General features: G+C 43.6%; 1 protein-coding gene across 1 annotated transcript in view; it reads right to left on the reverse strand.

The window, feature by feature from the left end:
• Window positions 1–12,194, reverse strand: part of LOC124718638 — a 526,059-nt gene that overhangs the window by 57,181 nt on the left and 456,684 nt on the right. The window contains exons 28-29 of the mRNA XM_047244262.1: window positions 6,469–8,874; window positions 1,818–2,060 (exon numbers count right to left, since the gene is read on the reverse strand). Coding sequence (XP_047100218.1) covers window positions 1,818–2,060; window positions 6,469–8,874 — 2,649 coding nt within the window. The remainder of the gene's footprint in view (window positions 1–1,817; window positions 2,061–6,468; window positions 8,875–12,194) is intronic.

A 12,194-nucleotide genomic window follows, 5' to 3' on the forward strand; every position in this document is an offset into this window, starting at 1 on the left:
CCAGACTGCAGCGACGCACGGATGCACGCCAAGACCGTAGGATCCTACGCAGTGCCGTAGGGGACCGCACCGCCACTTCCCAGCAAATTAGGGACACTGTTGCTCCTGGGGTATCGGCGAGGACCATTCGCAACCGTCTCCATGAAGCTGGGCTACGGTCCCGCACACCGTTAGGCCGTCTTCCGCTCACGCCCCAACATCGTGCAGCCCGCCTCCAATGGTGTCGCGACAGGTGTGAATGGAGGGACGAATGGAGACGTGTCGTCTTCAGCGATGAGAGTCGCTTCTGCCTTGGTGCCAATGATGGTCGTATGCGTGTTTGGCGCTGTGCAGGTGAGCGCCACAATCAGGACTGCATACGACCGAGGCACACAGGGCCAACACCCGGCATCATGGTGTGGGGAGCGATCTCCTACACTGGCCGTACACCACTGGTGATCGTCGAGGGGACACTGAATAGTGCACGGTACATCCAAACCGTCATCGAACCCATCGTTCTACCATTCCTAGACCGGCAAGGGAACTTGCTGTTCCAACAGGACAATGCATGTCCGCATGTATCCCGTGCCACCCAATGTGCTCTAGAAGGTGTAAGTCAACTACCCTGGCCAGCAAGATCTCCGGATCTGTCCCCCATTGAGCATGTTTGGGACTGGATGAAGCGTCGTCTCACGTGGTCTGCACGTCCAGCACGAACGCTGGTCCAACTGAGGCGCCATGTGGAAATGGCATGGCAAGCCGTTCCACAGGACTACATCCAGCATCTCTACGATCGTCTCCATGGGAGAATAGCAGCCTGCATTGCTGCGAAAGGTGGATATACACTGTACTAGTGCCGACATTGTGCATGCTCTGTTGCCTGTGTCTATGTGCCTGTGGTTCTGTCAGTGTGACCATGTGATGTATCTGACCCCAGGAATGTGTCAATAAAGTTTCCCCTTCCTGGGACAATGAATTCACGGTGTTCTTATTTCAATTTCCAGGAGTGTAAGTATAAAAAGTGTGCACTTTAGTATCTAAGTATTCTAGTATTTAAGTTTGTTTATTATAGAAAATGATTTTCTATATATCCCCCTGGGCAATTTTTTTTTTTTTTAGCTTCCCTGAAGTTATCTACTGGGCTTGTTCTCTTTTTAAAATGCAATGTATAAGGGTGTAGTACTCAAAAAGAAATTCCAGTGTCTGCACCAACATTGTTTACGTAGAGTAATATTTATTTGAAGAACCAAATTAAACAGTAGGAGGAAAGCAGGCAAAATTCATACTTCTGCTTTTCCAATACTTCACTGTTTCATTGCCTGGTGACCATTAGTACGTGTCATAAACCACTAAATGAATTTGGAACTGAGTTGTCCTAGCTTCAGTATAATATTATTCATACTGTGTTTTTATTCAACTGCTTGGTAAAATCTTAGGAAAAGAATTGAACAGTCTGATTTATTTATTCATTAGACACAAAACACTGTCAAATCTTGAAAAGGGTAACTCTATTGACTAGCTTTTCCTATTAACAGGGCTATTCTCCCATAGTGTACTTTATTTGGAAACTAAACTATTTGTTCTGTTGGGGTATAGTATATGTGACAACATACAGACAAGTTTTTCTGTTATTTAGGCAAAAGCATACTAAATTACAATAGTAAAGGTAGGGATATATGCAGTCACGTATCTGGAAAAGTTTTATACAACACAATAGTTCCTCTTAAGAATACAGTCATGTCCTAATTAAAAGGACGGTACAAAATACTTTATTTTATTTTTTGATTTATGTATTTACTATTTGAATTGACAGTTATAGAGAGGAGTGGATTGCTCACCATGAGGCTGGGCAGAGACCTCTTACGGTTCTGCCGCACTGAGCCACCCGACTGCTGTGTGGTGACATTTATGGCAGCTGCCACAGCCTCTGCTTCGGCAGCCAACGCGGCGCCGGTCTCGGAGCTCGTCGTCATGGAGATGAGGCTGGTCATCAGCGACGGAGGACGTACGGCGTCGAGCTCAGTCGATTCGCTTCCTTCTGGCACTGTCAGGCTGGGGAAGGACACGTCATTGGGTGACACCTGCCAAACGTAAAGAAAATTAGAATCGTGCTGAAGGAATTACTCTCAACCTCATGTACTAGTCCTGGATGGAATCACAAAAGTATTAGGAAAAGGACAGTGCTACTCACCATACAGAGGAAATGCTGAGTCACAGCCAAGCACAATGAAAAGACAGTTACACATTTAAACTTTTACTCAATAGGCACACTTATGAAGTAGAAAACACACACACACACACACACACACACACACACACACTCACACTCACATAAGCACAACACACATACATGGCTACTGTCTCTAGCTGCCATGGCCAGGCTGAGTGATGTGTGTGTGGGTTGAGCTTGTGTGAATATGTGTGTTGTATGCCAAAAAGTTTAAATGTGTAGTGTCTTTTCATTGTGTTTATCTGTGACTCAGCATTTCCTCTACATAGTGAGATGCAATCTATCCTTTTCATAATATTGTTGTTAGAGAAACATTTGACATCCCTTTGAATGATGCACGAAATCATGTACAGCAAATGAGGTGTGTCCAAATGTTTCTCTGATCTGTTGTATTTCTTACTTTCAGACAAATCATTTCACGAAATATTTTACAGATTTTTTATCAAAATATTTTTTATTCATTTAATCTATCTGGAGCACATTAAACAACAATATGGTGAGGATAGATTCCCCCTACCCCCTAAATTTTTACATTGTTTGCAATAAATATAACAAGTGCTGATTTTAAAACTAATTAATATGGAATATACAAACTTTACGGGTTGAAAACGTAGGGATATCTAGAGGTCGTACCAAACGTCTGGTATAAACCCGACCAGACTACACTGTGGCATAAGAGCGTAAGAGTTCTATGCAATATTGTAGATAACAGGATATATCTTACTTGTCATTTGACAGACAATTCATATACGTGAACTTTCCGATGACTTTGTCTTTTGAAGGCAATTTTCCTACACCTCACAGTGCACTCAAAGCTTCAACTTACCATCAAATTTCCTTTTAAAAAACATTAAAAAACATCCCAGGGCCAGCTGCTATGTGCTGCAGTATCTAGACTATCAAGAACTTTCCTCACACACACAAATTCTGCTGCAGAGTGAATAATGAATTATGGAACTCACAATTTTTTTCACAAGTTCTACACTGACCAGTACACCACTTCCTGAAACCACAGACAATTAAATTTCATCACTAAATGGATAATGACAAGTATGGAGAGTGAATTTCTCGAACTGGGTAAATAATCTTTTTCAAGCAAAAATACATTTTAACTATATATGATGGTAGTATCTGTTCCCGAAAGAACAGTTTCAGTTGATGACCATGCAGCTTTGCTAGAAATGAAATGAAAATTAAATGGACACCATAGATGCAAACAGGCGTTGATATACTTCATTGGGGACATGTTGAAAATGTGTGCCCCGACCGGGACTCGAACCCAGGATCTCCTGCTTACATGGCAAAAGCTCTATCCATCTGAGCTCAGATGGATAGAGCTCTGCCATCTAAGCAGGAGATCCCAGGTTCGAATCCCGCTTTGGGGAACACATTTTCATCATGTCCCCAATGAAGTATATCAATGCCTGTTTGCAGCTAGGGTGTCCATTTAATTATCAAAAATACATTTGTTTTATGTAGTCCATTTTCAGGTGAACTTTTGTCCAATTCTTCTCCAGTAAGTTTATTGGATCTCTGAAGTACTTGCAAAACATCAATATGCAGTTGGGTCAGATAGCTGAGCACGTTAACATGCCACTTCTGGGATTTTGGGGAGGAAAGTCAGCCCCGGATCAAATCCACCTTGCAGATTAACAACTAAGGCTCGTGAGGTGAACAGCACAGATGTAGCTTTTTAGGTGGTTTCTCAGATCCAACTATGTAAAACTGCCGGGCTGGTAAACATTTCCTGACTCAGATAAATGCTATGCAAACATTTAGCAAATGTTCTCTCACTTTACTCTAAATGCAGATAGATTTGATGTAAAGTTTCCGTCCTCAGGAGAGTGGTGGTGTCAGGAGCGGCATCTGGCCACCAGTTGCCACAAAGATTGCCAGATACCATCAAGAAAGCCAACTCCACAGAGAAATGTGAAAAACGCAAAAAAAAAAAAAAAAGAAGACCCAAATACAGCTGCCATGGTCTCAGAACATTTTCCAGGCACAAATTTATTTGATTCCAGTAACAATGCCAATTTTTCCATACAGCTGTATCACACAACTTTATGTTCAGTTTAATAGCCTGATTTTAAGGCCACATACTATTTGTTCACAATATCCTGACAGAGTTCTCTGCCGAGTGTGGGAGTGCAGAAAGCAAGCTTCACCCACAGGTACACTACAAAATGTCAGTGGCATGGAGAGTGGTGGTGTGGAAGGAGGGGAGGTGCAAACAAACTACACTTTCCTCATGCAGGGCTGGCTCTTTAATGTCACAAAATTTTTCATGCAAACATTTATACTCTTAACTGCTTGTGCAATTACAAGTTACATTTAGCTATGCCTTGCATCTGTCAGGTAAAGTAAATCGATATTGCATTTTACTGCAGAATTGTTTAATATGTTTTTAGTTTTAATTCACAAGAATTTGATTCTAAACCCCTCACACCATTGGTCAATGACTGTCACAGTCAACTGGCGATTGTGCGCTGTGTACTGTAGGCTAGCAACTATTGCACCTGTCTTGAAAGCCAAAGATGAGTTGAGAACACAAACTCCACAATGCCACACGCACTACTGTTGTTTGTTTATTCATTTCCAAGCGAGCTTCCCGCCCTTAAAATGGCCACTGAACCAGCTATTTGAAATAGAAAGAGAGAACTGCCATACACTGCACGCAAGTTTACTGCTTCATATCGCACTTCATTAAAAATTGTCACGCAAATGCTTCGTTGTACGTCCGGAGATACATTAATTTACTACAGAGCACAACATGGCATGACAATAACATCATAAAGGCTACCATATGCCCAAGTATTGTAGTTTTAGATTAGTAGTTTGTTTTATTTATCTACTTACCAATTATCCTTCAAAGACTACCGTCAGGGATTCTCTCACATCCACCCAGACAAAACTCATTTTATATTCCCCTCTACACAAATCTTTAGTAAAAGGCAAGACATTCATTTGTTTGGAAGGGAAATCAGAGTAAATATTGGCAGTGGCTAGGCGAACAACACTTTTGGCCTGAGTCAATCTACTTCCGCTTCTCCCAAACTAGGTAGCTCTGGCTAAAGACACTGAATAAACAACAGTGTCCTCACGAAGTGTCATATCCGCCACAAAAGTTGAATGCCAAAATCACCACAAACAGCAAACATGTTGTATATATTATTGTATTAAAAGACATTAAATTTGTGGAAAGTACAGATTAGAGAACAAACTAGCTGATGTTATAAAAGTGAAACAGACTACAACTGTGTAAAAGTGAACTGACAGAGCCCAAACTGTACTGCGCAATTCAATAAGACAGACCTATTTGTGACTTGTAACGGTTCTTGAATTACGTAACCATTACGGCAGCTCACCTGAACCTCTCGATACCAGCAAAATTCTAATGTGTTTCTGTAAAGTAGTTAACATATTTCTGAGACAGCATTTAGATTTGATTTCATTAATGTAGAGGTACTTTTGATACATCAATATGTTTATATTGCAATGATATTATTCTTATGTGTATTCTTTCTTTTGTCACTATGATCTTTGACGTACTTGTAACTCTGATTTTTGGGCGCGTAAGCAGTTAGTTGTTAGAGTGTCGGACCTTGAAAAAGTCGTCTTGGACGTCATGTTGCAAAGACGCATATTGTAGTTAGCTTATAAATTGTGAGGAAGATGTTTTCAAGTATGTTTTGTATTGTGAAGTTATGTTTTGTGTGTTACGTGACATTGCAACAAAAGCAATAAAAAGGAAGTGTAACTCAAATTTGGAGTGCTGATTATTTTTTTACATCACCATTGTGCTAACTTTCAAACGTTTAATCTTCAAGAATGGTTTGTGAAACACATCTATAAAACTTTTGAATATAGCAGAATAAAACCTAGGCCTCTTTGCATCCGAGCTTGGAATCATCACCACCTAGATTTTCGATGATTGAGCCATGATTTTACGAGACCAGCGTGGGAAACACGAAAAGATGAGTGCCTAGTTTATTCATTATTACATGAAATGACTTTATTAACTGTGCTCTAATGACACCTACCACTTAATAACTTTTTTGTTGCCCGAAAATGCAGTATTTAGCAGCGCGAGCAACACCACAGTCATAATTAAATTTTTACCTTTGCTGTGGTAGGGTTGTTAGAGACTGAAAACTATTTTTCTTCCCATATACTTAGTGTATGCGGTTCAGACATATTCAGACTTTATATTTATAAATATAATTTTTTTTAAAAAAAGTAAAGCAAGCATTTACTTTTACCTCTTCGTTCCACGTGTCTCCAGCACCGTAGCTCTGTCGCATTACGATAGCCGAGTCTAGAACTCCGGTCCTCCCCAAAGGTCCACCGGCATCAAGTGGTGAAGGCGTCTGCACAGAATCGACATCAGATATCGTGTGGTCACCAGTCGGCAGCCTGGGCCGCACCGAGCCAAAAGCGCCTTCCGCTAACTCGGCACCTTCCACCTTGGCTGCAGCATTCTCCTCCGTCGGCCACTCCGGCAGCCTGTCACCCGAGGGAGACTCCTTCTGTTTCGACTCTGACGAATACGAGCCGGGTGTCGCTATGTTGGGCCTGTTGAGATTGGAGTCGGGGCTGAGAGAGTCCAGAGAATACGTACGGTCGTCGGGCACTACGTTCGCCGGCATCTCTAAATCAGTTTCTGTGGATTCGAGACCGAGTTGTAAACCGGAGCCTTCGGTAGGCGAGACGAGGGTGTGCTCCTGAATGTCACTCAGTAGCCTCTGGATCGACGGTTTACAGTCTCGTCTCCCTCTCCTCGGCGAAGCGTCAGCCGGAGTAGCTATGGCGATAGCTCGTACCGAGCATGGTACCTCTTCGCCGACTGCCGCGGGAATGTCACCGTCATGCCGATTGACGTCTGAAAGTGAGTCGGTGTTAGATTCACTACGAGGACCCACAATCTCGTAAGGTGTCACAGCTGCTTCGCTTACAGCGGCAACAGCTTCAGACCTCGATAATGAACTCTTAACCTCTTGTCTCACATCAGGCACACTTGCAAACTTCTCTGACTGGATTGTGGCCTCATCAGGAAGATCAGTTTTATATGCCAACTTCGCCTCCGAAGTACAAGAGAGATCGGCGACTCCTAGGGTACCGACAGCACCCTCTGCACGTTCCAAATTGTCCAGCAGGCCAATCATAACGTCACTAATGTCAGTACACGCCTCTTCTGCTACCTGCAGGTGTTCTGCAGATTCACCTTCTATGACATTACGAGGAATGCTGTCTTTATCCAGTTCGTCGAGAACTGACCGAGCATTATCGAGGTCTCCGAGATTGACGACATCCGGTTCACTGACATAAGCCCTATCAGAAAACCCAACCGCAGGACTGTCATCTTCCTCTTTCAAATCAAGATTGAGGATATTTTCAGCACTATCACAGACGGCTGTCACTTGTGCATCTACTCCTCGGTGTTCCTCCTCTGCAGAACTGAGTTCGTCACCATCAGACACAAACTGTTGTTTTAGCACATCACGTGCTCTTTCTGGGACATGGCCTTTGTCACACTGAAACTCGTATGTTTTGTTACTGTGTACATCAACATTCAGTGACATAACATTGTCATTGGGAGAGATATCTAACTGGTCCCCTAACAAATACTCCCGATCCGTACATTTTAGCTTATCGGGACTCGGCGTCGAGTGAGGCAGTTCTAAACTGAACTTCAGCTCGCTCTCCAATAACGAGGGCTCACCAGCAGTCACTCTACCATCAGCAGAATCCTTAACATCCTCTGAACAATCTGCAGAGATACGAGATTCAACTAAATAGGCTTCAGTTTCATTACTGAAAACTTCACACTCTGCCATAACATCTTTGATATCTCGGATGTCATTGTCATAAAGTGGTTCATTCTTATCAGTTTCCACAAAAATTTCTGGTGAGTGGCACGGCAGAACGTTACGTACCGTCCTCGTCTCTCGTACTGTCGCATCTAACAGCCTGTTGTCAACACACACCGGTGCAAGATCCGAAGTGGAAGCGTCTGCCGGTGTGACGCCATCCGCCACAAAGACGTCCCCACCGAGTCTCTCCTCGCTCGGCAGTCGTTCCCCGTCCGCGTCACCGGTATACGGTACTCTACACCGTCGAATCTCTACGTCAGTCTTATTGACAGAACTGCCACTGTCACCTGTGGACAAAGTCTCCCTCGTATCCGTATCGCGAAGCCTGTTATCCATTTCGTCACTTGCCGTCGAGCCACTTTTACTGTCAGTTTCCGTCCGGCAAGACTCGTAGTCTGCCAGACGACCGCTCGCACCGCAGACTCTACCGACGGCCGCGGGGAGGCCTCCGGCAGGAACACTCGGGCTGCTGTCCAGTGCCCCTCCCGAGAGCGGTCCAGTCGGCAGATGTGCTCGAGGAAGGAGCTGCTCCGTCGGCTTGGTGCTGGTGGTGGCCGTGTCCGTGGTGGTGACGGTGGTGGTGGTGCTTGCGCCGCCTCCGCCGTCCGCCGCAGTCTGGGCAGCAGCAGGAGGAGGAGGCGGCAGCCTCTCGTTTTTTGGCGGTCGGCTTCCGTCGTCGTCGGCCGTCCTCAGAGACAGGACCGCCATTCTCGACTCGAGCTGTGCGATGCCGTGCTCGTGGTTACGCGTTCGGCTGAGCACCTCTGCCTTCTGTGCTTGCATGTTTCGGTCCACCTGAGCAGTCACAACAAACAAACAATATTTAAAGTGTATATAATAATACTGCATATAAGTATATACAATAATACTGTTACATTCCATCCTGGATTTTCCATTGTTTGATATTTAAAGAAATATTTTTCTTAGAAGTAGATACCTTAGGGGTTGCAAAGCAACTCAAATCGCTTGATACGGGCAAGTCTTCAGGTCCAGATGGTATAACGTTTAGGTTCCTTTCAGATTACGCTGATACAATAGCTCCGTACTTAGCAATCATATACAACCGCTCGCTCATCGATAGATCTGTACCTAGAGACTGGAAAATTGCGCAGGTCGCACCAGTGTTTAAGAAGGGTAGTAGGAGTAATCCATCGAACTACAGACCTATATCGTTGACGTCGGATTGCAGTAGGGTTTTGAGCATATACTGTATTCAAACATTATGAATCACCTCGAACGGAACGATCTATTGATACGTAATCAGCATGGTTTCAGAAAACATCGTTCTTGTGCAACGCAGCTAGCTCTTTATTCGCTATCGACAGGGTATCTCAAGTGGATTCCGTATTTCTAGATTTCCGGAAAGCTTTTGACACCGTTCCTCACAAGCGACTTCTAATCAAGCTGCGGGCCTATGGGGTATCGTCTTAGTTGTTTGACTGGATTCGTCATTTCCTGTCAGGAAGGACGCAGTTCGTAGTAATAGACGGCAAATCATCGAGTAAAACTGAAGTGATATCAGGTGTTCCCCAGGGTAGTGTCCTGGGACCTCTGCTGTTCTTGATCTATATAAATGACCTGGGTGACAATCTGAGCAGTTCTCTTAGGTCGTTCGCAGATGGTAAATTTACCATCTAGTAAGGTCATCCGAAGACCAGTATCAGTTGCAAAGCGATTTAGAAAGGATTGCTGTATGGTGTGGCAGGTGGCAGTTGACGCTAAATAACGAAAAGTGTGAGGTGATCCACATGAGTTCCAAAAGAAATCCGTTGGAATTCGATTACTCGATAAATAGTACAATTCTCAACGCTGTCAATTCAACTAAGTACCTGGGTGTTAAAATTACGAACAACTTCAGTTGGAAAGACCACATAGATAATATTGTGGGGAAGGCGAACCAAAGGTTGCGTTTCATTGGCGTGACACTTAGAAGATGCAACAAGTCTACTAAAGAGACAGCTTACACTACACTCGTTCTTCCTCTGTTAGAATATAGCTGCACGGTGTGGGATCCTACCAGGTGGGATTGACAGAGTACATCGAAAGGGCGCAAAAAAGGGCAGCTCATTTTGTATTATCACGTAATAGGGGAGAGAGTGTGGCAGATATGATACGCCAGTTGGGATGGAAGTCATTAAAGCAAAGACGTTTTTCATCGCGGCAAGATCTATTTATGAAATTTCAGTCACCAACTTTCTCTTCCGAATGCGAAAATATTTTGTTGAGCCCAACCTTCATAGGTAGGAATGATCATCAAAATAAAATAAGAGAAATCAGAGCTCGAACAGAAAGGTTTAGGTGTTCGTTTTTCCCGTGCGCTGTTCGGGAGTGGAATGGTAGAGAGATAGTATGATTGTGGTTCGATGAACCCTCTGCCAAGCACTTAAATGTGAATTGCAGAGTAATCATGTAGATGTAGATGTAGAATTTTAATCCAGATGCATATGTAGATGTAGACTTTTAATCCAGATGCATTGTTGTCCTTCAGAAGGATTTTTGCAGAGGAGGTTCAAACTTCTTATACTACAACTCTGTTCTACCTTCCAACAGATGGTATTAGTATATACTTCTTCCAACTGACTCATACCACTGTTGAAATCATCTTCTAACCTTCACTGTTAAGTTAGCATTATTCCGTGCGCTGGCGAAAACTTGGTTTGCTGAAAATGGATTATCTGCCTGCCTAGCCGGCCTTCTAGTTGATAGGTAAGTATGACTTCTTGGTGCACATTTGTATTAGAGAAATAACAGTTTACATATTCTCTCAGAACGTCTTATTACTACAGTAAAGGATAACATGGGTAGTTGCATCCCTTTTATAAAATCAGTGACTTGACTGTTTAAGGACATTAGCTTCATGCAGACAAAAATCAGATGCAATGTTTTCCGTCTTTTGTCTTTTGCGGTAACACAAGTACACATGTGCTTACACACTATTTTGGAAAGTATGGGGTAAAGCTGTTTATTCAAGGCCAACCTGTAATATATAGGTCGACGTTCTGGTGTGGAGGGCCAAGTAATAGATATCTGCCATGGCTTGTACCACAACAGAATGCTGGCATATTGCCAGAAAAATACAGGGTGTATGAGAGGGGGACCCAAAAGAAACTGGTTTGTTGTCATAAAGATTTTATTGATGAACCTTTTTACAAAATTACTTCAGTCACCTTCAAAATACTCTCCATTACATGCGATGCACTTGTCAAGTCTCTTTTCCCACTGTTGGAAGCATGTTTGGAGCTCTTCAAGTTTGATATTGTCCAGCGCCCTTTGCGAAGCTGTTTTTACTGCCTCCAAATCGTCATAAAGCTCCCCTTTTAGCGTTTTTTTTTTTTTTTCATTTGTGGAAATAGAAAAATGTCGCACGGGGCTAGGTCCGGCGAATACAGAGCGTGGGGAACAACAGACCACCTCTGAGATGCCAAATAGTGGGTCACTCGTAAGGCCGTGTGCGCTGGAGCGTTGTCATGGTGCAGAAACCAGTCACCTGATCGCCAAAGTTCTGGGCGTTTCCTCCTCACAGCCTCTCGCAGGCACCTTAAAACATCCAAGTAAAAGAGCTGGTTAACAGCCTAGCCAGGGGGTACGAATTCCCGATGCACAATTCCACTAACATCAAAAAAGACAATGATCATCATCTTCACATTTGACGTCACTTGCCTTGCTTTTTTTTGTCTGGGAGAGTTGGGAGTGCTCCACTGGCTTGACGCTTGCTTGGTTTCTGGGTCATACCCGTAACACCAACTCTCATCCCCTGTAATGACTTTGTTCAAGAAGTTTGGATCACGTGCAATCTCTGTTTTCAAGTCCTGACACACATTCATGCGGATGGTTTTTTGCTCCTGTGTGAGAAGGCGGGGAACAAATTTAGCAGCAACACATCTCCTGTGCAAATCCTCACTCAAAATCCGCTGGCATGAGCTCCAATTGATTCCTGTCTTTGCTGAAATTTGGTTGATCGTTTGGGGACGATCCTCGTTGATCTTTTGGCGGACCTTTCTCAATGTTCTCCTCATTTCGCGATGTTGAAGGGCGTCCAGAACGAGCTTGGTCTTAAACACACATCTCACCACATTTAAAGCGCCCAAACCACTCGAAAACCTGTGTGCTCATGG

The sequence above is a fragment of the Schistocerca piceifrons genome, chromosome 10 (assembly GCF_021461385.2).
Source record: "Schistocerca piceifrons isolate TAMUIC-IGC-003096 chromosome 10, iqSchPice1.1, whole genome shotgun sequence".
NCBI classification, from domain to species: Eukaryota; Metazoa; Arthropoda; class Insecta; order Orthoptera; family Acrididae; genus Schistocerca; species Schistocerca piceifrons.